At 30.3% G+C, this 27877-nt stretch overlaps 1 protein-coding gene across 1 annotated transcript in view; it reads right to left on the bottom strand.

The window, feature by feature from the left end:
- The window catches only part of LOC113376137 (G-box-binding factor-like), a 242375-nt gene continuing 214498 nt past the window's right edge, over positions 1-27877 (bottom strand). Inside the window, exons 4-5 of the mRNA XM_026616060.1 lie at positions 19770-19914; positions 1-45 (exon numbers count right to left, since the gene is read on the bottom strand). Coding sequence (XP_026471845.1) covers positions 1-45; positions 19770-19914 — 190 coding nt within the window. The remainder of the gene's footprint in view (positions 46-19769; positions 19915-27877) is intronic.

Genomic DNA, 27877 nt, shown 5'->3' on the forward strand with positions numbered 1-27877 from the left:
TTAACTAGCACCAAACACGTGGTAAGTTGTAACATCAAACTTTATCTAGAAAATGATTCATTGTTAAATAATGAATAATAGATATAAAATTAGTCTTAGTTGATTTGGTAGAGAAATATTTAAAGCATCTATCTAGCTTTATTTCGTAGAAATTTAATCAGTGGACCTCAAAATATATTAATTAAAACAAAAACTGTTACAACAAGTCCCTAGTTCGCCTATTAAAAATAGTATTTGAAGCAGTTCGAATATTTTAAAAAAGTTCAAATTATACTCTTATTCTTCTAATTTGTTCATTTAATCATTAGACTTAAACAGAAAAGATATATAATATCGATAAAGCTTGCAAGGAATATTTAATTAATTTTGATATTTAAAAATATAAGAATATAATATAAAAATTACTAACTGCCCAAATAATTTATAATATAATCTTTTAATAAATTTTAGTTGTCCGTCATACGCATAATGATAATCCAAACCATCAGGGTATAAAAAAGCAGAGTGCTTTGCAATTTAAACATCATTTTACACGCACATAAATACCAAATCATCGTTGCATAATAACGTAATTATTTGATCATGAAATGCATTCGTAAATCGTATTTGATAATGCAACACATTACGATGCAAATTATAAAAATTTTAATTGTATGTTGTATCACCAATAGGAGTCAAATGGACAGCTCACATGGCTCACATTCACTTTAGTATCCGTCATGCTATTCGTGCTTAGTTGTATTATCAAGTAAAGTTGTTAGTGTTTTGTTTCTTATTGAACCTTTATGACTTATTGAACTTTTGCACAATATGAAACATTATTTAATTATAAGGTACTAATATATCTAGCAAATAGAAATGACGGGCAGGTATGATATGGTCATGACTATAGCTAAACCAATTATGTGTATGTGCTTGTCTTCATGTATGTACGTAATAGGGCTTAAAGGTATAAAGGTCCACCACTGACATCTCAAAAATAAGTTAAAGTTTTTTTAACAACAATATTTGAAAGTAGAGGGCAAATATGTATAACCAGCCATCACCTTGATTCTTACGACGTGGCTATCGAGAGATAAATAGCAGTAAAATCCATACCAAAAGTATTTTCTATCGTTGTTAGTTTTTTGGTTGTGGGCACGGTTGTTTAGTTTACGAGACCTTAATATAATTTTTAAGTGTACGTTATCTAATTGTTTCATAAGATATATTGTTAATTTTAAGTTTCAACAGTTTTTTTTATATAACCTCTCTAAAAGCTTACACGTGGGTGGGGTAAAAAAAAACAACTGAACCTATACCCTGGCAAAACTGCAAACTATAAAAATAGTAGATAATAAAGTAAATTAAGTTATAAATAGCAATAGCTATTTTTATTTTGCTGATGAATATTTATGAGGAAATACCAGATCAAGGTTGTTTACAGTGTTATTTCTGTAAAAAATGTAGCCACGAAATTTATATTTTGCATCGGATGAATAATGTAGCTATTATTACGTAAAATACCATTAAATTGAGATATTAGACCTGTTTGCCGCGGGCCGTCCAATTTTATTCCGCCTATGGGGTAAAAAAGACCAGGCAACAAATTTTTGAAAAACAGCAAAAAAGAACATTTTTACAATGATGAATTAGCTAGAACCTAGAAGTTTTACTGAACATAGTCAGATTTTTGTTTGTTTGATATGTGTAATTCGTTGTGATATAATTGGTTTGGTTAAGTCAAAGTGGGGCCTTTGTATCCCGACCTACCATATTAAAAGTAAATAATTAAATTTATATTCTGAAAACCAATAAATAAAATTCATCGGTTAACAATTAAAAAACTAAAACAACTATTGTTATTACGTGCAGTTCAATTTAAATTTGATAAATCTAAACTAAACTAAATCCTCCCTTTTGCCTCAAAAAATATTTATTTAGTTTTTTAGTCATAGAATGTCTCCTTCTTCGGGAATTTTGCAACAAACTTTTTTTTTTAATTGAACACTGCCTAATAATCCGATTAAACTTAAATTATATATAAATAAACGTATGAGTATAATTAGTAATTTCATACATGTTTAAGGACATTTGTGTATTATTAATTAAAACGCGCATTAGAAATACAAACAGCCGAAAAGCACATGGAGGCCCAATATCTATAAATAATAAGCGATAACATGTGTACAGGCGATGTGTATGTGTATTATTATTTATAGTCTGTAATGTTCGATTAAACGGAGCACAATAAAACAATGTACAATTACGAATCTAACCGATAATTAGCATTAATTTCTTCGCCATTGTACCTCGCTTATTGTACGATCATATGCACGTTTTATACCACGAAGTACTTGTGAGATCGCCTTTGCTAATGTCAATTCATCCTAAATGGGCGTAGATAGAAGGGCAAGCTGGGGTCCGTTGACCCATTCGGGAAATTAAGACTAAACATTATTTATTGGATTGAAATTTTTGGAAATGTTAGTTAAAACACAGCTCTGAACAAATAGTAGGGTAGAGCGGAGCTTCGACGTCCGCAAGTAAAAAGATCCACCACCAATATCTCAAAAACGAGTAAAATTAGAAATTTTTTAACAACAATAGTTGATAGTAGAGGGCAAAAGATGTGTAACCAGCAAGCTTTTAAAATATGAAAAAAAAAACATTTTTTTAAAATTTCTACACTAGATCAGATTATAGTAGGGTAGAGCGGGGCTAGTTGAGCATAGGGGCAAGTTGAGCAATCGAAATATCTCGAAAACTATTCACCGTTCGTTTAGGCATTATATGGCGAAAAGATAGAGGTTTGGGAGAAATAAACATCCCGCGATCGCTAGTGGCCGCTGGACAAATGAGTGAGGCTCACGGGCGTTTTGTTTATTTTGAGACCAAAAAGTAAAAACGTAATTCATCACGAGTTTTCGTCTGGTTTAGTCAAATGTTATTTATTTTTAATCAGGTAAATGTTATTCTTTCATATAATTATACTTAATTATAGTACTTTTAAGATGCACAGAGATTCTGGGTATAATTCTCACGGTTTTTTTATAAACTCACTTTTATTTTGAAGTTCCGAGTTGGGGTTAGTTGAGCATAGTTGCTAAATTTGTACTGTCACTAAGGCAATTACCTTTAACTTCTAGAAATTAATTATTATTTTTATGATTTAAGCTAAGTCTATGAGTAATAATATAAAGAAATAATGATTTTAAACAAAAATACTGAATATAATAGTAAAAAAATTCCTAAGATACGATATTGTTTTGTTGATTCTACTTTTCGTTAATTATTCAAAGCAAATTATTATAAGTTTTGTTTTCTCTGTCAATAAAGACTATAAATATAGAACTGGTTATTAAAAACTTATTTTATTTCATCACTAATCGACATTGAACCTATGATTTCATTATACTTTCTTAGTGCTCAACTTGCCCCACCTATGGGGTACATTGAGCATACTTGACTTTTTGCATTTAAACAGCTGTAGCTTTTAAATTTTACTTATTACCAAAAAATAGTATTAACACTTTTGTTAAGCGATAAACAACACATCCAGTAAGCCGCTTAGCAATTTATTGAGACTTTTCATTAAGGAGCTACATCCGTTTAAGTAAAAATTTGCTCAACTAGCCCCGCCCTACCCTAGTGTATATTATATATAAAATATTATGAAGTATTTAATGGTAACGATAAATACTAATAAAATGATTATATCATCATATCTTACAAAAGTTTCAATTCCGAAATACGACCCTTTCCGAATTGAAGTCTCTTATCACGGCGGCGTCGTATACATCGGATATGCGGTATATCCACTGCACACACATCAACTTGTATATCAACACAAACAAACAGGAAGGAACGGGGTTCAATTTCCCTAATGCAACCACCTCTCGGAATTTCAAATACGCGAAGTTGACACAATCATGCACAACATGCACTGCCGATGCAAGTAGAGATGCAACATAAGCAGAACCGATCGCAGAGGAAGAATTTTCAGTTCAAAATAGGATAGGAAAGTCAGATCTACTAATTATAAATATGGATTATAAATTTTAATGAAATATTGAAACATTACTGCTTATATGCTCAAATAAAATCACACAAGATATTTTGAATTTAATCTGCATTGTCAAAAATTTAATAAATTCATTAGGGTAGGGCTGAGTACAAAGCTCTAATTTGACTTTTAGAAACCAAACCAACTACATCAAAATAAATAACACATATCAAAGAAACAATTATCTTCCTATGTTCAGTGAAATTCCCAAGCTATTCACGAATATGTGTACGAGCAATTTTTTAAAAAAAAAATATTTTCGGAGATACCGCTGTTTGACCTTGATAATTTTCTTCTTTTTTCTTTTTTTTGCAAAATTTTAAAGGCGTTTTTCTCAAAACTGTTTTTTACATTACGATGCCCACGATTTCTCGTCTTTTACTGAACCGATTTAATTAGAATTATCGGAGAATTTTCATTATAGATTCCTCTCCAAATTTTAAGTTTAACTAATTTTAAAAAAATCGAGGAAATAAAAAAATGATAAGAATCTTTGAATCTGATCTTTTTCTCAGTCACCATTAGTATATACGATTGTGACACCATTCTAGATCAATAATTTTTTTTTTCATTTCGGATTACAAGGAGGGTTGCAATCGTGAGCATGGTCACGTGTCACCTTTTTAAGACTCGCCACTTCAACCACTGCTATTTTTTAAAATTATTGACTTTATTTTGCCTTAATTTTTATTTTGTACTCTTGTAACGTTAATAAAGACATTATAAAACAGAGGATAGTATCAAAATTAATTGCCTTTTTTATGATGATTTGAAAATGACATAGAATTAATGTAAAGAATTACTAGAATAGACAATATTACACAAGAATAGACAATATGTTTTTACAAATTGTTACGCATTGCTTCGTTTTTTAAGTCAAATTATTATGTTTTATTTTGAAAATGCTATTGAACAAATCTACTAAATATTTTGTCAAATTACAATCTCCCTGGAAAAAAGTTAGATGGCAGACCCCTTATATGTTAGATACTGGACCGTTAATTTTGAAAGTGATGTAAAGTCAGTCAACTTAAAAAAAAAAGTTATCAATTCGTGTTGAATTCAATCTATATTTTTTATATACAAACGTCGATATTTAAATTATTAAAAAATACGATGTTTAGTGTACAACTTAAAAATCTACCGGTAAATGAATTTACATAGTCATTAAATATGAAAGTGCTGTAAGTCTAATTGACCATTGTGCACAAGTTTTTTCTTAATTAGTGTTTTTATTAAATGCAACCCAAAACAATTGCCCTATCTCTATGTGATAATTTTTTATTATTCAATTTTCTGTAATAGTGATGAATTTTAATTGTAACAGCAATGCCGGGTAAGTAGTAAGTTTCCAAGTGTGAATAGCCACTAGAGAACACTTAAAAATGACGATAAACAATTGACGATCACTACTGCTTGATATCAGGCTGGGTATAAAAACCGTGATTTCAGAGCGAGTACGTGCACAAATTAAACCTATAAATTTATTACCTACACATCCAGAAAAACCGGTAAAATTTGAAAAAAAAAAACAAATCGCCCTAGCTTCGTTGTACTAAAATGTCAATCATATTAATTAAAAGCTGAGCTTAATTTATCCATGCTCGTAATTTTAACTTTAAATTTTCAAACAAAGGTCGATTGAAGATAAATATATTTTAAGTCATATTTGATTTTTCAGAATTAGGTTAACCGATTTTGACAGTTGTCTAATTTTGAAAATGGTGTAAGTCCATTCATAGCCTATAAATATATATGGTAGCCTGATTCGCTTAAAACTAATTGATATAATTAAATTGAATATAGATAAAATAATAGAGATATTGGTATACTTTACATAATAATTTCTTGAAATAAGAGAAGAAGTAAGTCTCCACCACTTTCTAAACAAACGATCTATATTTATTATCTCTTGTTGAAACCTCTCTCATTTGACCTGCGGTATGGATATGTTTCATTTTCCATTACAAACTTGAAAATTTAAAAATGTTGAGAATATTTATTCCTTGGTTTTTCCGAATGCCTAATCTGGGTCTGCCTACCAAGAAATGTGAGTTTCTAGTGTGGCACGTCGGAATTCTATATGGGTTTTGTTGGTAATCCGACTAGTGTTTCAGACATGGCTGAGATGTTAGAATAGAACACATTTCGCACTCGGTGACAACTCACCTGACGTATAAGCTAATATATGCACGATAAATGTGCAGATCCAGCAAAATGATAGGTAGATATGCACACTCTTACCTGTGCACCCTGGGCGGCGATGTTTTGTGTACTTAACAGATATGAACTGATTCGCAGTTGCTTCTGTGTCAACTATTTCGTTTGGCTTTCATGATCAAGAGCGAACTTTGCACGGGAAAACTTTTATTTGCGTTGCTAATTGAGATTCGATTAACAGATAACTTATTGACGATTTCTTCGAGTTATTCCAAGTGATGGAAAATTCGAGAATTGCGAACTACTTGAAATTATTCATCCTTAATGTTTAGTATGTGCTGATGTCAGGTAAGTACACATTTATTTACCTATACATAACTATTTATATTTACTCTACTTATTTATTCTATTACGCTTGACGTTGTAAATATAATTTCACATTCGCAGTATTATTACACTTTATAAAACTTTTGCAAACAATTGCTATTTATAAGGTAAATTTATAATTTTTCATCAATGACTTACATTATCTTAAACTTTTGCTCAATTCAATAAAAAATGATTTCATAATTTTACAGATCGTAAATATAGATACAAATTTACTTATTGTTTAAAAAATACATTGCCATATAAAAAAATTATATGTTCGATATATATATATATATATATATATATATATATATATACCAGTCCCTCAATAAATTTACATTAAAATGACTTTTTCATACTATAATATTGCACCCTAAGGAAAGTAATACAGCTCAAAATTTTTGAGATGTTACTTTTGATGCGCTTCAATTTCTAATAGATTAATCTTGAATCCATAAAATTGTCATTAGCTAAATTTTTACTAAATAAGCCGAATTTTTGTTTTAAAGAAAGAATAGGAGAATAAAAAATCTGTAACTATAAGCCTATATATGCAAATGCAAAACAAAAAATTCTCTTTGAACAATTTTTTTCGTTATAATGAATTATGTAGTCTACCAACCGCCTATAATGTTGGTTTCATACTTCTGTGTATGAAAATGTTATTTAAGATTGCAAAGCCTAGTAGAGGTTATAAGTATTGATGTTGGTTGACTTGACAATATTAAAGAATTAACATTAATGCGTCACCACCTCACAAAAAAAGCCATAATTTTCTGGTAAAATATAAAAAAATGTGGAATGTGATCTGAAAGTTACGTGAGCTTATAGAGGGTTAAATTAAATACAAAAAGAGAAATGACAAGTCAAAATAGAGCAAAGTTCGGTTCAATATGCAATGAAGTATAAATAGAACTTTTAAATACAAAACACAATACAAAAAAGCTATCGAATGTGTTAAAATAATTACTTTTGATCTAAAAAATCAATCTGTATTTAATTGATTTTTTTTTCAATTTACCTTACTGCGCAATTTTACTTTAGTGACTTGTGCCACTTTTCTGCGGGGCTGCGATATTTATCTTGTATTTTCTTTTGTTCGCATTAAGTTATGCTTTTTGTGTAAAATTTAACAATAAATAATATAGGCATTATATATGTTAAATATTTAAGTCGCATATGTTTGTACGTAATTCATATAGTCATTAAAATCGCGTGCAATTTCGAAAGCCAATTATAAAATATAAACAATAAAGAACGAAGTAAATTTGAGTACAAAAATTACTTTGCATAAAATAAATATAAGAGAAATTTGGAAGAATTAAAAATGAATCACAATTTTAATTTGCCAACATCTATGTATTCAGGGACATTGTTCAAGTCCCTTTAAATATGGAATAACATTATATAGACACACACACACACACACACACACACATATATATATATATATATATATATATACATACATATATAATATTCTATCTACGAAAACATAATCAATAAACCAGCATCGTACAATTTTCTATGCATCTAAACTCTCATATATGTATACAATTGCATCGCAATGCACAGAGCGCAGCGCAAATACACGAGTACAAACTCCGTTTGTACAAACTGTCGTAGCTTGCATTATGCGAACGTCGACGGGGATGAGACTTATAGTAGATTTACAACCCGCAGTCGGGTGTTCCATTCGAGACAGGGGATGGGCAAAACCACCCCTTTTCTACCCATCACGATAAGACATCGCGCGGCGTGCTACCACACAACGTATTCTCTTATATAATAGATGCTGGAAACTCGGTACTTTGACGAATGCACATGTAGAACCATGGATACATATATACATATGGATATATATATATATATATATATATATATATATACATACACGCACATATATTACGGTGACAGATCTATAGTAAAGGTATGGCAAATATGCACAGGGAGACTTCTGGCTCGTGAATCGCCATAAAAAGTGTAGAAGGATAAAACTGAGAAAAAGTTCCATGAAAAGTCATACTTGATCTTACCCGAGATCTTACTTCTGTCTTTAAGCTACATTTCAATTCAAAATATTTTCAGGTAATATAAAATGCATTTGCATTGTCTTCAACTTGCATAGTTTATTTTATAGAATTTTTGATTTAAGTGACTTTTTATCTTATGATAAAGTTTTTACCCAAGTCTATATATAGCAGTAATGATTTTTTAATGCTTGTTACATTTTTTTTTTTACTATTGATTAATAGAAAACTAGTATTTTAAGTCATTTCTCGAATAGATTGTGCGAATTAGGAAATCAAACATCATTGAATAGTTTGCTAAAGTCCAATGGTTTAGCAAAAGAATGAAGGAATTCTGGTAAATGTGCTCTATGTTCCTTGTGAGAATCTGGTAAGAATCGCATGAGAAATTGTAGAAACTAATAAGAATCTCGTTCGAATATAATAATAATATAAAAAGACGTCGACCAGAATTTAATAAAAATCTAACAAAAATATAGCGAGAATCAGTATTTCTGGCAAGAATCTACTAAGATTTTAATAATATTCATATGGTCAGAGAAAAAAGCTTATAAGATTTGGAGTAGATTCTAGTGAGAATCTAATGGGAATGTAATGAGGTTCCAGTAAATATCTAATCAGATTTTTTAAAATATGATTTTTCTTCCAATAAGAATCAATCCACAATGTTTATTAGTAATATAAAATGATTCTGGTGAGTGTGCAATCATATTTTAGTGAAAATATAGTAGAAATCTTATAAGAATCTCGTAAAAACTTTATAAAAATCTTATGAGTAACTAGTACCAACCTAATAACAATATAGTCGGAATCAAAAATTATTCTGATAAGAATATGATGGAAATTTGCTAGAAATATTATAAAAATTATGAAACTTATAAGAATCTAGTTAAGATCTGGTTGGGCTCTAGTAAGTTTCAGGTCAACCCCTTATTAGAATCTAGTTAGCATCTATTTAGAATCTATTTAAAATTGAAAATTATAGCCATCATCAGCTACAAATTATTTAATAAGTGTACATATGTATGAAAGTTTGAATTATTTCTAGGAATTGTGGATAATTGACAGATAAATATTAATTATATAAAAATATTTTTTAATAGTATGCAAAGTCTTTGTACGATAATATTTCATTCATTAGTTTAAAATAAAATATGACTATTTAACCCAAAAATAAAATTAAAGAAGAATTTTATTTGTAAAACAACAGTACTTGAACTAATACTATGGTATTATAATATAACTTTAAAATATTTTTTAAAATATATAACTCAAATATTATATTATAGTTCAAGGAAGGGCAATTGTAAAAATATATCGCACAATTCCAATAATAAACATCAGACTAAAAAAGAATTTTCTACGAATAGTCGTATTAAAATACAGATGCCGTATTATATATTTACATAACCGATTTTTTGTACAAATAATACGATGGACGCTTCAAATGACTGAGTCTGATTGCGAATGACCTACATGCGACCCATTTATTAAGAGTACATATATAGGATCAGTAAAATTTTCTGTGATAGGTAGAAATAAAGTGCTTTAAGGATGAGCGGTATTTAATTTATAAATTCGACATTATATTCTATATAAATATTAGTATTCAAAGTTTATTGTGTATAGATTAGTATTCAAAATTTATTGTATATAAATCTCTTTGTAAATTAATTGGTGGCAATATGATTCATATCAGATGCCATTACAATAAATAAATAAAAAAAGGATGAGCGGTAAAACAGACACAAAGTTTAAAATTTTAATTGTAAATTAAGACAAAAAACTTAAGTATCCGGATACCATTGAGGTATTAAACCTCATGCATACCCAGAATTTACTTATTTGTTTGCAACTTTTTTCATTTTTTATCAAGTAATAAGTAGACCAATACATTTATAATTAAGGCTAGAAAGTAAGTGTTAATTTAATGCAAAATTATTTTAGTAGTATGCGGGAAACTGGGTACGGTTGTGCCAGAGTAGTAGCTAAACTATACTGATTTTGAGAAAGGGTTCAGAGGATGAACGATGATGTATGTTTGTATGAACAAGTTCACATTAGAAGAAAAAATAAGAGTTATTTGTATATATTATATATTCCGTAGGAATGACGCTGCTATACGAGCCAGTAAAATGCTCAAGTAATTGTTGCCCAAAATATTTACAGATTTTTCAAACATTATCGATAAAAATGGAAAATTACAATTTGAAATATAAAACTAAAATCCACAATAATAAATGAAATTTATCAATAATTTAACTCAGAGTGCTAAATATTAGTGCAAAATTTGTCACATTACATGTCGTCTATAGACGACGTTCGTACACACAGTCCATCGAGCGGATGTCGTCTATAGTATAAAAATACCTCTTATATTCATTGAAATTGTTACTGATGCTTAAAAATTTTAGTTTATCTTGAAAAATAATACCTTGTTAGGACCATTATTTATACCTAATCTTCGACCCATATGATATATATCTATGCATTAGACAATTTCTGCCTCTCATCTGAAAAGGGCCTTACGGCCGGAGTTTTGAAGGTAATTCTCTCCGCATTATACACAATCAGGCGAGACGTCGCTTTCTATCCATATCTAGTCGACTCGAAACAAACATACGCCGACTGATACAAAGACATCAAAGCTCACTTAGATGTCGAATGTAAACACGGCTCGATTCTCTGCTATGTGTATTTCACCGCTCTGCCGAAAATTCACATGGGCGAATAACATAGAGGTGCACGGTGGAGACCCGAGAGCGAATGATCGGCCGGGGCGCGCGCAATCCGTAGCACTAGCACCGTACTAGCACTGTTCGGACGAAATGATTGTGCGGTTATTAGAAAGAAAACAATGTGTGTATTGTTCTAAGAAATATGTGCTGTCTACAAAGGCGTCCGGTGTAAAAGAAATATACATTCATATTACGGTAGGTATACAATTTTGGGTAACGTAAATAAATCGAAAAACTTGCAAGGAGGTTGTTTCTCTTGAAATTTCTTACTTAACAAGTAGTTAACCCGTTCGAAAGTATAGGTATTAAAAATATTTCTGCATGATGGAGATCACATTACTAAAATTATGTGTAAAATTCTAGCAACATATGTGGATTATATTCTATGCATTATAATCTTGGCAGTAAAGCATACTCGGTAAATTGATTTCTTGCAGAAAGATGCATTTTTACACTAATTTATAACCTAAATAAAACAATTTTCTATATTTGAAGCAATATATACAGTAGTACCCGCATTGCGAGCAACTCGTCATACGATTTTTTGGAGATAGGAGCCGCCTAAGAAGCGGCTCATTTGTTTTGTCATACGAGCAACATTCGAGATATGAGCCGCCAAAGGAGCAATTTGTTGCTTTGTCACACAAGCAAAATTCGAGATACTTATGGGGGTGCGAATGAAATAAGTTTATCTAATATCAATTGTAAAAAGGATTTTCGTATGTAAAGTCGCATTTAACTAAGACACAAATATTTATAGTGCAGTATTTTTAAGATAGAACTTCCAATCCATTGAAGTTGGCTAAAAATCACACCGAAAAAGATGCGACTGGTCGAGCATCAAAATTGTTCGACAAAACATGCCTATCTCGTTTTCGCAATACTATTATAAGTTGAAAAAAAATAATGCTCATTGTATAGTTTTTTACGCAAAATCTAGTATAATGATAATTTAGTCATTTTTGATTTGCTAATTTGTTATGTTTTTGCACAATATGCGCTAGTATTTAATGGTGTTGTCGGGTCGGAACGCGCCGGAACGTCGTTATACTAGTTATAATAATTATAATTTAACTAATTTTTATTAACTGTTTCTATTATTGTAATAAACATACATATATGTGCTCAAAATGGGTTTTGTAATAGTTTTTGTTTCTTTCCTTTTCGAACGGAACCGGCCAAGAACAAACATGAGAACATTTGGTTGGTTTTTATGGTTTTTAAATGTTAGCGTTCCGGCAAAAAAAAAAATATTAGCATAACACCACTGCTAGTATTTAATCTTAGCAATAAAGCTTCATTAATTTTTATTATCAAAAAAACACTGTGCTAGAAACAATTAATAGCATTAAATATAATTATATAGAAAAAATGGCTTCGAGATATGAGCAATTCGAGCGTCGTTGCGAAACCTTGCTTTTAAATTATTGTAAGGCCTTTAGCTGGATTTATGTCCTTTATCAACATCTTTTGTATAAAAACAGCACATATCTATAATGTGGACATCCTCACCATCCTCATATTTTTCAATAATTACACGCATGAATTCATGAGACATAGACCTTTTCTTTGGACCCATGGTTATAAAATTAAATAATAGTTCGTAAATGTATAAAGAGCAAAAAAAACGTGAATAATCAATATTAATAACTGTACAATCACAATTATTGTATAGAAAATTTCAAAACGTTAAAATAATCTTCGATATATTTGCGTTGGAAAATTGTTACTACAGAATTAAAATTAATAAATAATTGAAATAAGTTATAAAAAAATTACTATCATAAAACATTGTTACAAGTGACAATTTTCATTCTGTTATTAACATTTTTTAAGAAAACTCGTATTTGCTTAAAGTTCGTATCTCAAAGCATACGCTTCTTTGGCGGCTCGTATCTCAAAACACTGATACATCAAGTTACTCGTAAGTCGCTGTACCACTGTATATACATTACGTGTGTGTATTTCTATATATTATGTGTGTGCGTATAAATATGGTCTACAAAAAATATTACCCCAGGTTGTTGTGTAAAACATTAATTATGCATTCGAAAATAGTAAATCATATCTGTACGGCAGTGCCCGGCGCGCAAAGAAGAGCAATCAACGCGACACTCATGGTGCTAAGTGATATAAGAACGTAGAAACAAGGTAGTATGTGTGCAATATAGTACCCTCATAGTCATTACCATATGCGACCGATTTGCATTTAGAGACACAGGAGTCCAGAATATAAATATGTAAATGCAATAATTAATAAGCCTTTCTAGTAGACGACATCAGGGAGGGCACATTAATAAAAGCATGCTGATTACGAATTAATAAGCGAGCTAGTAATTATTTTACAATCAGGACTTTTGAGAAAAAATTGTGGGCTTTAGAAAATAATAAAATTGGAATCTAAATTTTGGATAGGACAGAGCGTGGCAAAAAGGTGTAATTTGACTTTGAGCAATTATGTTGTGAAAATCAATGCAATTAGGGGGAAGTCCCCAAGTGCCGGACACCTAAGGTTTTTTATAAATAATTCAAAAAATATTTTACGAAATGTTTATTAAATTATGACTTATGTTAGATAACAAAGTTAGAAATCAAACTAAATTAACAAAAACGCAATTTTTGCTAAACCATAATTAATACTATCAATCAAACTTTGGTAACAAAACATGTGATTTTACAAAGTGGCACCTACTACCGGGCATTTCAAAATAACCAGCATTGAACATTCATGTAGCCATCTCCACACTCTGGAATATCTGCACGTTTGTGTTTGATGAATATTCTTAGATATTGCATAAAAAATCACTAATTATACACCCTTTTGGCTGGGCCACACCGATGCTCTCAGCTGGAGCATTCATCATAAGATTTTCATTGTTTGATTAGAAAATACAAAAAATGGGAGTATGTAGTGACCGTTAGCACTCATGCAGAACAAAATTAAATAATTCGAATAAATTACGTCCATTCTCACAAGAAATATCAATATGTTTACTTCCGGCGCTAAGGGACGACTTAGTGTCCGGTGCTAAGGGACAGACAATTTTGTTCATTTGATTGTGAAAAATTCTAACTTTACTTGTTTTTGAGATATCGGTGATGGACCTTTTTACCCGCGGACCTTTAAGAAACACCCCCCACCCCTATATATTATTTTAAATATTTATTTTTTTATTTATTGTTGAAATGCAGGGCATCATAGAGGGCACAACATCATATTAATAGGAGATTATTCCATACGTTTCAACGCAAAATTCTTTGTTTAAAATTGAATTGTAGATCCACTGACAATGATGTAAAATTGTACTTTACAAATTTACATTCTTTTTGTTTACTTGATGTTATGCCCTCCAAGAATTTGTTCACACACTCATTCAGTAATGAGAAGCTCAATACTAGTAAGCAAAACAATTTCAAAACCATTCAACATACATTATCCTAAAAAACAAAACTCAAAGAAAAACTCATGCCAAATTAAGAACAATCAAAACTAACACATACAACATCGATTCAAGTGCCATTTTCTTACCCAGCACTGACGTTGACACGCCAACGCATCGTTAGGAAAATCCGGATACTGAAAGAAAAATATCACTGTACCTCTAATTTTTATCATAATTCATCACATAATAATAATAGAGACAGGAATATACTATCATATAATTTTAATAAAAAAAAAACCTTCTTGGTCGCAAACACAACCGGTTTGCCATTACTTCAATTTTAATTGTTTCCGCACTTCATAGGGGCGCCACCAATTGTAGACCATATCACCCCTAGGAGGTTGTCCATGGATAAAGTGAGCTTTAAAGGGAAAGAGGAAGGGTTGACAAAGAATAACAAAATATTACGGCGGGAGGGGGGTTTCAAGTAAAATACCACGTGTATTTATTTATCTGAAATTTTTCAAAAAAAAAAAAAATTCACGATTTTTTTGTTTATACTAAAAATACACGTAATGTGTGGGGGAGGGAAGTAATTTTAATATCACCATGTATCACCAAGGACGAGGTAGGTCCAAAACTCCTTAAAAATCGCATACGTAATTGATGGACGTCCCCTAAGTATAATTATAGGTAAGATTGTGCAAATATATAATATAAAAAATAAACATGAATAATTGGAATAAATAAGATTATTTTCAACTAACCGCAAATATATTTCCCCAAAAATATATAATAAAAAACTATTAAACGTTTGAAATACGTGTATTATAGAAAGAGAATCAGTTCTTTAAAAAGAGTGATGGACTTGGGCACAGTAGACCCTCTGTTGAGCGCGGAAAACACTAAAACAGGGTGAAGTACATTTGTTCTGTGTTTAGAACCCCATGAGAAAGATTACACAAAGATCAGTAATTGCATTCATCTATTCTACGCGATCAGTTTCTAAAAATAGTTAATTACTCAAAATAATACATTTCAGATTTTAATAACCGTGGTGGCAGGTCCGAAACGCTAACTGTAAACGCTAACTAACTCCGTGTCGCTCTTAGAAACAAGGCAAGCTGTGATTCTTTGATTGTCACAAATTTGCACGCATCGTTTGTTACGGACTTAAGCATGTCCCATCAGAGCACATAAATGTCAGGATACAATGTTCTACGGCGCGTGTGTTTATATATATAACAAGCGGACGAAAGGGCCCGGAGTCCGTACGAGAGCGAAGATCTATAAGAACGTTTAAGGGAAGGTGGTCGAAAATGAACCATGGAGGAAAAATACAACGAAATGTACACCCATAACACCCTTTATATATTTTACACCTTTTCGGTCTTACAAGGTCTTATTTTTAGAAAACATTTTTTTTTAGACAAAATTTATTATTTTGCATTTACACGAAACTATAATTTGCTTATACCTACAATAGCATTTTCATTATTTTATTGTCAAAATGCAACATTATAAAATGTGTGTTTCAGTTATAAATTCTAAGTTGTCTATGTCTATGATGGATAAGATAGAAACTCCTCATTTTATGATCAAAACTAAATCTTATGCGTGGATAAGATGTATAAGAACCTTTAAGGAAAGGTAGTCGAAAATGATTCATGGAAGACAATTACAACAAAATGTACACCAATCCCCCGTTTTACATGGTATTCGTTTTACAAGTTTGGATCTTACACGGGTTTGAAAAAAAAATTAAACAAAATTTACTAATTTTGTATTTTAACAAAATTATAAACACTAAACTATACTTTGCTTATACCTACAAATAAAATTTTCATTATTTTATAGTCAAAATACAACACTACAAAATGTATGTTACAGTTATGAATTTTTAGTAGCCTATGTCTATGATGGAAATAACTAGATAAAATAAAAACTCCCCGTTTTATGATCAAAACTAAATTCTATGTGTGTGTAAGTTTATATACAATGGATAGCGTGAATTTATTCAAGATGAGCAAATAACAAAATTTATTATTGAAATAAATTAAGATTATAATGTGTTTAATATTAAATATATTAATATTTATATGTAGTTTAATGTGTGTTCGTGCGTTCGTTTGTTATTCACTATATTGAAAACTGACAAAAAGGGTATTTTATAGTAATTTTCGTTTAGCGCATTTATTCCATATAAGATGGAATTTTTGAGTTACACGGTTTTTTATGGAGCCTGGTCATGTATATATCACAATTGCAATCGTGTATTTTGACATTTTTAATATACAGCAAAACCCTCTTAAAGCGATTTAAAAGAAAACCGGACTAAAACTCGACATATTTGTAAAAGCGTATTATGCGGGATAGAGACTACAGTCAACCCTCTGATAATGAGGTGAGTGCGTACCGCGTAATATGGAAACCGTGGTATAAGAAACTCAGGTGTAATGTACAATCTAAGCTAATTCGTAGTGCATTCAAAATTGCTATCGCGTTGTATGGGAACCGCGCTGTAAGAATTAGTACGAATCACATCATTTGCACCGTAATAAACTATAAATTGTTTTTGTTAAAATAATGAGGTTATATAAAGATATAATGAAAAATATATATTCTTTTTTATTGAATTGAAGAGTTTATTTTGGTTTACGATAAAAAAAATATTTTTATTAAATAGATAACTTTATATAAGATAATGATAAAAAATGAAACAAAAACTAAACTACAAGAGTATTTTTTTAAAAAAAAACAAAAATTTTTTTTAGAAAGACGAAGTTCTGTAAAAGAGCTTTTACACTACTAAAACCAATGTCGTGCACAGCTTTGTTATAAGCTGGCATATTCATGTGAACACATTGTAAAAGATAAAATAGCTGATAATAAAACTTATATCAAAGCCTATTACAATACTTAGTTACTAAAGTTATTCAAAGGTTGCGCGGTAAGAACTTATGGGCTTTTGGACAAAATCACCGTTAACTGGCTAATAGATCCGGGAAAAATTTGAATTTGCCTTATTTTATAGCAATATTCTTCAAACTTATGAAAATGATTTATTAAATTTTTTTGTAAATTTAAATTTAACAAAAAAAATCTTTTTCTTATTTTAGAGTGAGTCAAACTTCGTGCAGAACTATAAATAATCCATAATAAGTATATACCAAATGAAGCAAATATTTAGTAGTGTATTACTACTACTACAGAGACAAAGATTCAGAATTTTGAATCTATGTTTTCTTTCAGATAGTCTAATTCGTAAATATATCCCTTTACTCCACTTTCCCCTACGTACCTAAGTACACAAGAAACCTGGCGTTTGGCCGCATCGGATAACCACCTCGACTCACCTCCGCCGTTGTATAAACGTTATTTTGTTATTTACAATCGGCAATGTTACTGCCGAAGCAAACTTTAAACGCAAAATTTATGCAAACGGTATAAAATAATTCAATGCTTTCTAAGCAGATAAAATTATACAAGTATTACTTGCTTCATAGCTTATGGATCATCAAGAGATGTAAATTATAGTCATCTCATACCTCTGTACATGTGGAAATGTCGCAAACTGTGCTGGAAAACGATAATTGAAAATACATCAATCGTTTTTTTAATCTGGACTGTTTCATTCAGAAAATTATTGTGTATCAGAGCATTTATTAATTAGTTTTTTTTTAATCTATGCTGGCATTGAATTCCAGGAGCAGTGTGCCAATTAGAGCTAATTATTTCTACATTGGTAATCAATATTACGTTTACGCATTGCAGTTAACGTTTATTTTGTGCAACACAGATTTAAATTATCTGCTGAATGTGATTATGCATTAATTTGCAATTACTGGCAATCAAATACGCAAGTAATAGAAAGTGTTTTGTTACGTCCGCGATTGAGGAATAATGCTACGTATGAAGTAACAAAAATGTAAAGAAACACATAATTATGCAACTTATAAAGATAAGGTGTATCTATTAAACAAGGAAATTTCTTATGAACAACTAGTTCTCAGGTATTTCCGCGACACTTCGAAAGTAAATGCAATGACAACAAAGTGAGTACATATTTTATGTATCACATAGTGCAAATATAGAAAATGAATGTTGTAGTCGGATTATTTCATCACAAATGAAAATAAATTTAGAAAAAGTCTATTGGTCATAGATACAACAACAAATCAACTAATGGTAATTATTGCTACTAAGGAAACATTGGATGATTAGTGTACACCTAATATGTTGATCTTTGAGTGCCAAAAATAGAAAATACGCTAAAAATTTATTTTATTTTTACTTTAGATATAATATACATTGATATCAATTCAATGCCTTGAATAACAAAATACTCCTATTTTGAGTGCAGAAGATTACACATTAATCTCCAAGGATAGTTGAAACTAACTCATTGTGAGAAGTTTGATCCTCATAAATTTAATAAATGGTTAAATAGCAATATCAGGTATAAAATAGAATATTTGATATGAAAGAAAGAAGTTTTGATTCATGGAAAATTAAAAAAAACAGGTTTGCTCTTAATAAATATACGCCATCTTTCATACCGCCCTTATGTAAGAAGAAATAAATACATATGAGAATCTCAAAGAAAAATTATTTATATTGAATTAAAACTAATTTTGCATTTTGATAGTATGTCAGTAAAATAATAAATGCCTAATCAAGATTTTCTATTTAACACATTTATTCTCGTTCACTACTTTTCTAATGTCATCTAAGTAAGCTCATCTCTTGTATGCCTTCTTTCCAATGATTGTTCCTCTAATTGTTCCATTTATAAAAAATAAAAAAGTCGTTATATATACAAAATGATTATAAAACTAGTGGTGCATGGCATTCTGCCTTAAGGCAAATTGCTAGAACTTCCCATACCAAAGTATGCCAAAATGTTCAGAAACCTTTGAAACGTAAAGATATGCAAAAATTTTCTTTTCGATTTGTTTGCGACTATTACAACTTACCCCACGGAAAGTTAATTATTGACTATCCCTGTTTTACGATTTAAGAATAACCTAAGCTCATTACTTACATCATCATTGGGTTCTTGACGCGTTGACAAGAGATGTTCTCGAACCATTTGAAGATGTAAAATCATTTCAGACAGCGTGCGTTCCTTTTCTTGAAGACTGCCGGCCGAACTGAGAGCATGATGCATGGCCGCTTCTCGACCATCCCTGGTAAAACAAAAAAATATTAAAATCATAAGTAATACATGTGTAAATAATCGAATCTTAAGATATATTATACATATTACTATATTATACATATAGTAAATAGATATTAACGTGGTATATTGCAATCCGCTATCATAGACCACCAAATTATTTTTTCGCTGACGTGTACCCCCCGAGCCCTGCGTATACCCCCTGTACTACTTTGAGAATCACTGATTTAGATGAATATAAAAATAGTTTAATCACTGTACCCAACATGCCTCAAATTTTCATTACATTCACTTCTCCCCACTGGAGTCATCAAAATCAACAAGTATCATTATATCATATCACAAAGCTTATATTAATATTTGCTTAGATTGCGATTGACAAACCAAATGTAATGACATTTGTAGTCATTAAATATTTTAACAAAGCCCATGTCGTATTTGCGTATATGTCGAGCACATGTGTTATGATAGGGCGCGCGCAAGCAAATCGGCCTATTTGCTTGGACCCCAGGCAAGAGATTGCGCGGGTATTATAAACCATAGCTAGATAGTATTTCAAATATGAAATCAATATAAGAGAAATCTTATTTATTTGGGTCTGATTATAACTTGTAGTTTGATTTTTTTGGTGTTTTTAATATTTAGTTAATAATGCTGTTACAATTTTCACTATTTTTATTTATTGTTTAAATGAACTTACAATTAGTTTTAATAATGTTTTAGAATTAACATTAGAAGTTGTAGGTAAAGTTGTAATTGAGTTACCATTTAGTGCAATTCAACTTCAAACCAGTTAACTGTGGCACACACATTGAAGAGTGCGTAGAGTTTCGTGTCATTAGAATCATCCCATGACGAGTATATTCGTCAACGTAAGAGAAAGTTGCGCTGACAAGATATTGGATGATAAAAATGGGTTTATTTTACAAAATTAAAATATTTAATACTTTGGTTTATATACCTTTTTTTGGTTTATATAAGTAAATACGACATACGCATTAGACTAAGAACGAAACAAAACCAATTTCAAAAATGAATTGAAAATCTCATTGAGTAGTTTTAGATAAAAAGCTCAATTTTTAATTTTCAAAATGAAAATAATGCTCTCTTAAGTAAAATACATTTTTAGAACAATAGGAATAAAATGTGTTAATAAACTAATTTAAATTAATATAATTGCATTCACTATAAGTTTATTTAAACAGTATCAACTGGAAATCTCATTATGCATATACATAGAAGAATTCAAATTATTGCTGTTAAGTAATAAGAACTTCCTAAATTTACGATCTAAAATGTTATAAATCTACGAAAAAAGATTTAATTAGAAAAAATCATTAAGGTTTGAATATTGAGCAGCAATGATAGTACATATGTTCATCGTAAAGATTTGTTTTCTGATCAGTGTTTCATACTGATCACCGTTGACGGCTCTTTTAAATAAAATACATTTTTAGAACAATAGGAATAATATGTGCTAATAAACTAATTTAAATTAATACAGTTGCATACACTATAAGTTTATTTAAAAAATATCAATTGGAAATCTCATTGATTAGTTTTAGATGAAAAGCTCAATTTTTAATTTTCGAAATCAAAAGTTAAAAATATTATCTAAAAAGCTAATCTTAATTTTTATTAAGTCGATTATTTATACGTATCGAAAAGTTCTTTAACATGCTTTAAGGTAATATGCCACTTGCAACTACATATTTTATAACGTCATAGCCTCAAACTCTTCTAAATATCTAGAAAATTGAAAATATGTTCTGTTTTTCTCAAAAATGCCATTTAAATAGCCAATGATCACTGTTTTATGCGCATGACGAGTATACTCGTCAATACAGAAAATTCTGCCACTTCTCTATGAGAGTATACTCGTCAATACAGAAAATTCTGCCACTTCTCTATGAGAGTATACTCGTCAATCACTGTTACCTGGTTAAATATGTACTTTTTGTATTAACACAATCGAGAAAATACATTGAACTAATTATAAAAAAATAATATAAAAAAGTAGGTTTTTAAAAAAATGATATTGAACTCATATAGGTCAATTTTCAGATAAAAAATAAATGTAACATTGTTATGGCAACGCTATGTAACGGTCCAATCTTCATAAAAATTAGTAGTAAAAACTGTCAAAATACTATGTATTTGCTGTGTTTTAGATATAAATCCTAGCTAAAAAAGCGCACAAGCGTAAAAAAATAATGTCATAAATGCATGTCATTTGTCATTGATAACACAAACGTGAAGTTGGGTTTTATGTGTAAGACGCCTGATCACACAGCAAATGCATAGCATTTTGACAGTTTTTAATACCTATTTATATAAAAAAAAATTGTAACATACTGTTGCCGCAACATTTCTATTTCATCGGAGAATTGGGCCCATAACCTTGTCATGAAAAAAAAAATGAAAAGCTTAACGCAACATGTTTTTAATAAGAACAATTTCACATATTATATTTATGTATATATACATCAAATAAAAATAAAATTGTCTATACATATTCACAAAGAAAAACCATCCCCCTGAATAATAAGTTAACACAAACAGACAGCGGCAAATGTTTGTGCCGTTGCATTATTAATGTTCTGTCCTCCTCGACCGACCGTTTCATTTGTGTTTATCGAAATTCGATATTTATGGCAATGGGGATTCTGGTGCGCTCTGTGTAAATGGAATCGTATATCGTAATTCAACTATAATATTAATATATACGCTTTTTATTATGTCCGCGACAGTTTCCGACTACTGGTCAAATTGTGACTCCGCTCGGAGACCGATCGACCGTCGCCGTCGTAAGGGTTGACCATTCTTAGGAGTATTTAATGCACAGAAAAGCTCGAATGAAGAAGAAGTAGAATGAAGTTCGAGACTTTTTTGAGATCAATAGATAAACTTTCATATAAATTTGGTTATACATCTTCGTCCCTCTAATTAAAAATATTGTTGTTAAAAAATACTTAACTTTACTTGTTTTTTAGATATCTATGGTGGACCTTTTTACCCGCGGACTTTTAAGCCCTGCCATCTGTTTTATGTAATTCTAGTATATCAATTTAATTTATATAACATTAATATAATTTAATTGCATTTCAATTTGTGTTCTAAAGAAAGTATTTAAAAGAACAAGTCAACGGCGATCAAGAAATATACAACTGATTAAAGATATCTATACGATGCATGACTAATAGCACGGCACATTTTTCCAAACTTTAATGAATTATTATTAAACAAATTTTCGTAGATCTATAATATTAAAAGTAAGAAGATTGAATCGAAATTTTACTGTAGTGTAATATATGAATATCTAATTATCGCTTATTTTCTACTAATTACAATTACTCCTTCATCCTATATTTTCCCATATACTAATATTTGGTAGTTCGAACGTCACTCTGGACAGCCTGATATCGTGCAGCAGGAATGTCATTTTTACTTCAAAAATAGATAAAAAAAATATATTTATAATTAAAAATAGCCCATTTCGGGCACTGCGATGTGAAACGGCAATGGGAAATCTCTCAGACCATTCTTTTCTGAGGCGAGTTGGAGTTTAGCTCAGCTACGGATCTGCCCAACGGCTGCACTAACCATTGTATTAATATCTATTTTTTATTTATTTTTTTGATTATTTTTTTAAACCAGTTAACAACTTAAGAGTCCTGTAAAATATTGCGTTGTTTTTATGCAATTTTAAGTCTAATTTTATTACGTAAATTATTATTATTACAAATTATGTCATAGTGCTGACTTTTTTATTGATGCAGCCATGCCAAGTAAGAGTAATTTTCACTTGAAAAGATATTGTTATCTATATTTTCAAGTGAAAACCAATGTCACTACCGCTTAATATCAGGCTGTTTGGAACCTCTGATTCAGGTTCAGTCGTTCTAACGACTTACCTACGAGCGAACTTTTCTGATTTTTCATGTTGGATTTTTTCCATATTCCCAATATAATATCGAAAATGAATTTCAATGCATTATTGTTTATTATATAATTTAGTAATTGTATTTGTATCAATTAGACAGATGTGCAAAGACTCTTATCAAGCTATGGTATTTATTTATATCAATTAAGTAAAGGGTTAAAAAAACATCTTGTAGTAATCTTTCGTACCCGGTCGAAATGATGTCCTGAAATCTTATTTTTTATTTATTAATTATGTTCATCTAGAATACTGTAACTCATCCAGAAAAATTATCTGGTGTATAGAAGTAAATATTTTACCTAATACATAATTAATCTAATTTATTGAACAATCGTTATAAATTTAATTTTGCCTAAGTATATTAGCTAATTAATAATAATTATTAAATTCGCTTTCAGGTTTGATTCTGTGAAAAAATATATTTGTACTTATTTATCTATGAAGTCCTAATTAGACCCAGTCGAAGAAAAAGCAAACAGCAGTACATCTTGCACTCTGTACCCAACTATAAGAATTGTTATCTGATTTTTTGTAAAAAATTGAGAAAGGTGTTTACTTTATAAATGCAATTTTAAGGATTTTCCAAACCGAACTAAAACTCTTCAGCTTTAAAAAGCTCTAGCAAACTCAAATATCAAGTATAGTTTGATATAATATATCCAATTTTTAAAAGCTCAGAAAAAAGACGAGTGATAAAGTATTAGTTACATTAGTTACTGCTTTTTACAAAAATAAGTATCGAAATAAATATATTGATTACTTAATTTTCGTAGAAAACTTTAACACTCAAAGTAAGTTTAACATGTAGTTCAACCATAATATAGTGTATATTGTCAAATTTTGTGACTTTTTCCCGAACAAATTTCCAACCGTTGTTCCTTTATCCAGACAGAAAGATATCCCATCGTCCAAACTCGGCGTGATTCTTTTTCCGACTATAGAGTAGCGTCAAGCAATTTGCAGTACATATGCGAAGTACGAAACTGTACTGAATAATTCACATATTAAGAGACATAGGCGATCCGGATGGCCGGCACGTATGGCTGTGATTGCACATGCATATTTAACTAGGTTATAGAATACCACATACCGCCAACTGTGATTCCTGCACAAGTCACAGGATTACGCTTTTGATACTCTTTATATTCAGCGAGGTCGCGACAAATTTCACCTCATTGCAAGGGTATAACGACCCTTTTGTTGAGAGAAAGATGGCAGAAAATGGAACTTTACTAGATATGGTTATGAGAAAAAATTAGATCACATCATTATTGGGAAAAGGACGCCTTCTGCACGGCACCATCGAAGGAAAAGTACGACCAAAAGATAGAAATTTAATAATAAGAAAAATGCAGATGTTGGATGACATACGCAAGAAATAAAAACACAGAAAACGTACAGAAACAATGAAGAAACAGAAACTTTGGAAGTAAAAAGTGATATTTCGCTAAGAGCGTCGTCTATAGACGGCATCCGCTTGATGATCTGTATGTACGAGTTCAGTTTTCTTATAAATGTAATTTTCAACATTTACGTACATTTGAATCTAATTAAGAATTAAGAATCTAATGAAAATCTTCTAGGAATTTTATAAGAATTCTGTCGGGATCTTAGGAGAATCTAGTTAGAATCTAGTCAGTTTTAGAGTAAAAACTTTGTTAGAATCTATTTAAAATCTACTTAAAAGTTTAAAATTATAGCCATCATTAGCTGCTATATTTAATAAGAGGGCGCCCAGCAACCACGTGAAGTTTTAAGGGAAAGGGGGTTTGACAAAAAATCACAAAATATCACGTGGGGAAGGGAGAGGTATAATTAAATAACACGTGTATTTATTTTTAACTGAATTTTTGCAAAAAAATCCAAACATTTTCAAAAAAAAAATACATTTTTTTCTCGTAGCTACAAATACATGTGATGTTTGATGAGTCGAAGGGGGGGCTAATTTTGAATACCACCACGTACCACCAAGGGGGTATATTATATTTAATATACCACTATTTCCTTCGTTGTTTAACCCTTTCACTACGAAACTTTTCAGGGAAGTGACACAGCCTTTAAGGGAAGTGACTCAAATATTAGTTACACAATTTTTTAATTTACAGATTTTTTAATTATTATCAATACAAATATTCAATTCATTATACACACTAATAACTAATAATCATGGGCGTCCAATAATTACGTGAAGATTTTTTGAGTTTTTTTGTACCTTCCTCCCCCTTGGTGATACTCATCAAAATTATTCCCCCCGTCCCCCACAAAACATCACTTGTATTTTAGTTAGAAAAAAATTGTAAAACTTTTGATTTTTTTTGAAAATGTTTGGATTTTAAAAAAATCAGGTAAAAAATAAATACACGTTATATCTTATTATACTTTCCCCCCCCCAAAATGATATTTCGTGATTTTTTGTCAAATCCCCTCTCCCTCTAAAAACCTCCCGTAATTAATGGATGCCCCAATATATGTACACCAAACCCTTGTAGTTTCAATTTACTTTTACAATTTATTTTATTGTAATCCTTCTGTATCTATTTTTTTTCTTAGATAAATTTCATAATGTAGTATGAATTATTGTTATAGAGTCTGCATACTATGGACCATTAGATAATTGCTGATTCTACTAGTGTATACAAACCAGCAAGTACTCATTTACACACATCAACTCCAAAAGTGATAATATTTAAAATTATCGTTTCAATTAAAAAATATAAAATTTCATCATACAATAACGTATGGCGCATTTAATATAGACTACATCTGATTACATCAATATTAAATCATACACAAGGTCTGAAAGTTTGTGATAAAATAAAAATACTGCTTGGATACAATTCTAATAATACTGATAATATGATAACTAAATTAATGACATTGCGCCAATATTAACAACTATCCTTTAAAATATGAGAAAAAAACATAGATAAGAAAGTTCAAAAAGTCTACTGCAAATAATTTACATGTTGCACTGAATGTCACGTAAACTACGAACAGGACCGAAATGACATAGTAGACTCATGCCCAAAAGGAGTAGAAAAAATTACATATATAAATACATAAATTAATCACATAATATGCTTATTATGTGGAAAAAACTTCCAAAATTTAAGGCATCTGTTCACCAAAAAAAATTTGTCCTAGTAGCTTTAATTTTAGACGTAGGGCATCAAAATTAAATCATTATATCCATTATATCAATACATTATTTTACTAATTTACTAAATATCACTATATTAAATTCATTTTTACACAAAAACAATAGTTTCAAGATTATTGCCTGAAACTGAAGCAAATGCGGCCCTGCTTCTGTGAGACAAAAAAATCAAAAATTTATCTAAACAATTATTCCATATGCAGATAACGCAGCAAGTTAGTATGATACAAAATTGCAATAAAAATCAGACACGTGTAGTAATTAACTTCCCGTAGGGTAAGTTATAGTAATCGTCCAAAAATCGAAATCAAAAATTTTTACATTTCTCGACGTTTTGAAGGTTTTTGAACATTTTGGCATACTTCAGAAAAAATGGATGTGTGTGTGTGTGTGTGTGTGTGTGTGTGTGTGTGTGTGTGTGTGTGTGTGTTTTGTATGTCCGCTTTTTTTCGTCCACGTTTTCGGGCGCACGGATCAACCGATTTGAATGGTTTAAAAAACATTCGATTCCTATTGATAGGGAGATGTGCTGATTAGTTTTTGGCAAAGGCAGGTCCAGCCGTTACGGAGATATGGAGCAAAGAGTGCAAAAAATAGAAAGCGAATTTTTGAGAGAACGGATCAACCGATTTGAATGGTTTAAAAAACATTCGATTCCTATTGATAGGGAGATGTGCTGATTAGTTTTTGGCAAAGGTAGGCCCAGAGGTTTCGGAGTACAGAGCTAAATTTAAAAAAAATGGCTGTTTTTGAGAGAACTAAGCGTCCGATTTAAATGATTCAAAGAACTTTCTGCTTTTTTCAACAAAACAATTGATTTTGGAAAAAAAAATTTTTTGATTCTAATTTTTTTTCAAAAAATTTTTTTGTAAT

The sequence above is a fragment of the Ctenocephalides felis genome, unplaced genomic scaffold, assembly GCF_003426905.1.
Source record: "Ctenocephalides felis isolate EL2017-DRISC unplaced genomic scaffold, ASM342690v1 CF-g0.4_SCAFFOLD_01886, whole genome shotgun sequence".
Classification (NCBI taxonomy): domain Eukaryota; kingdom Metazoa; phylum Arthropoda; class Insecta; order Siphonaptera; family Pulicidae; genus Ctenocephalides; species Ctenocephalides felis.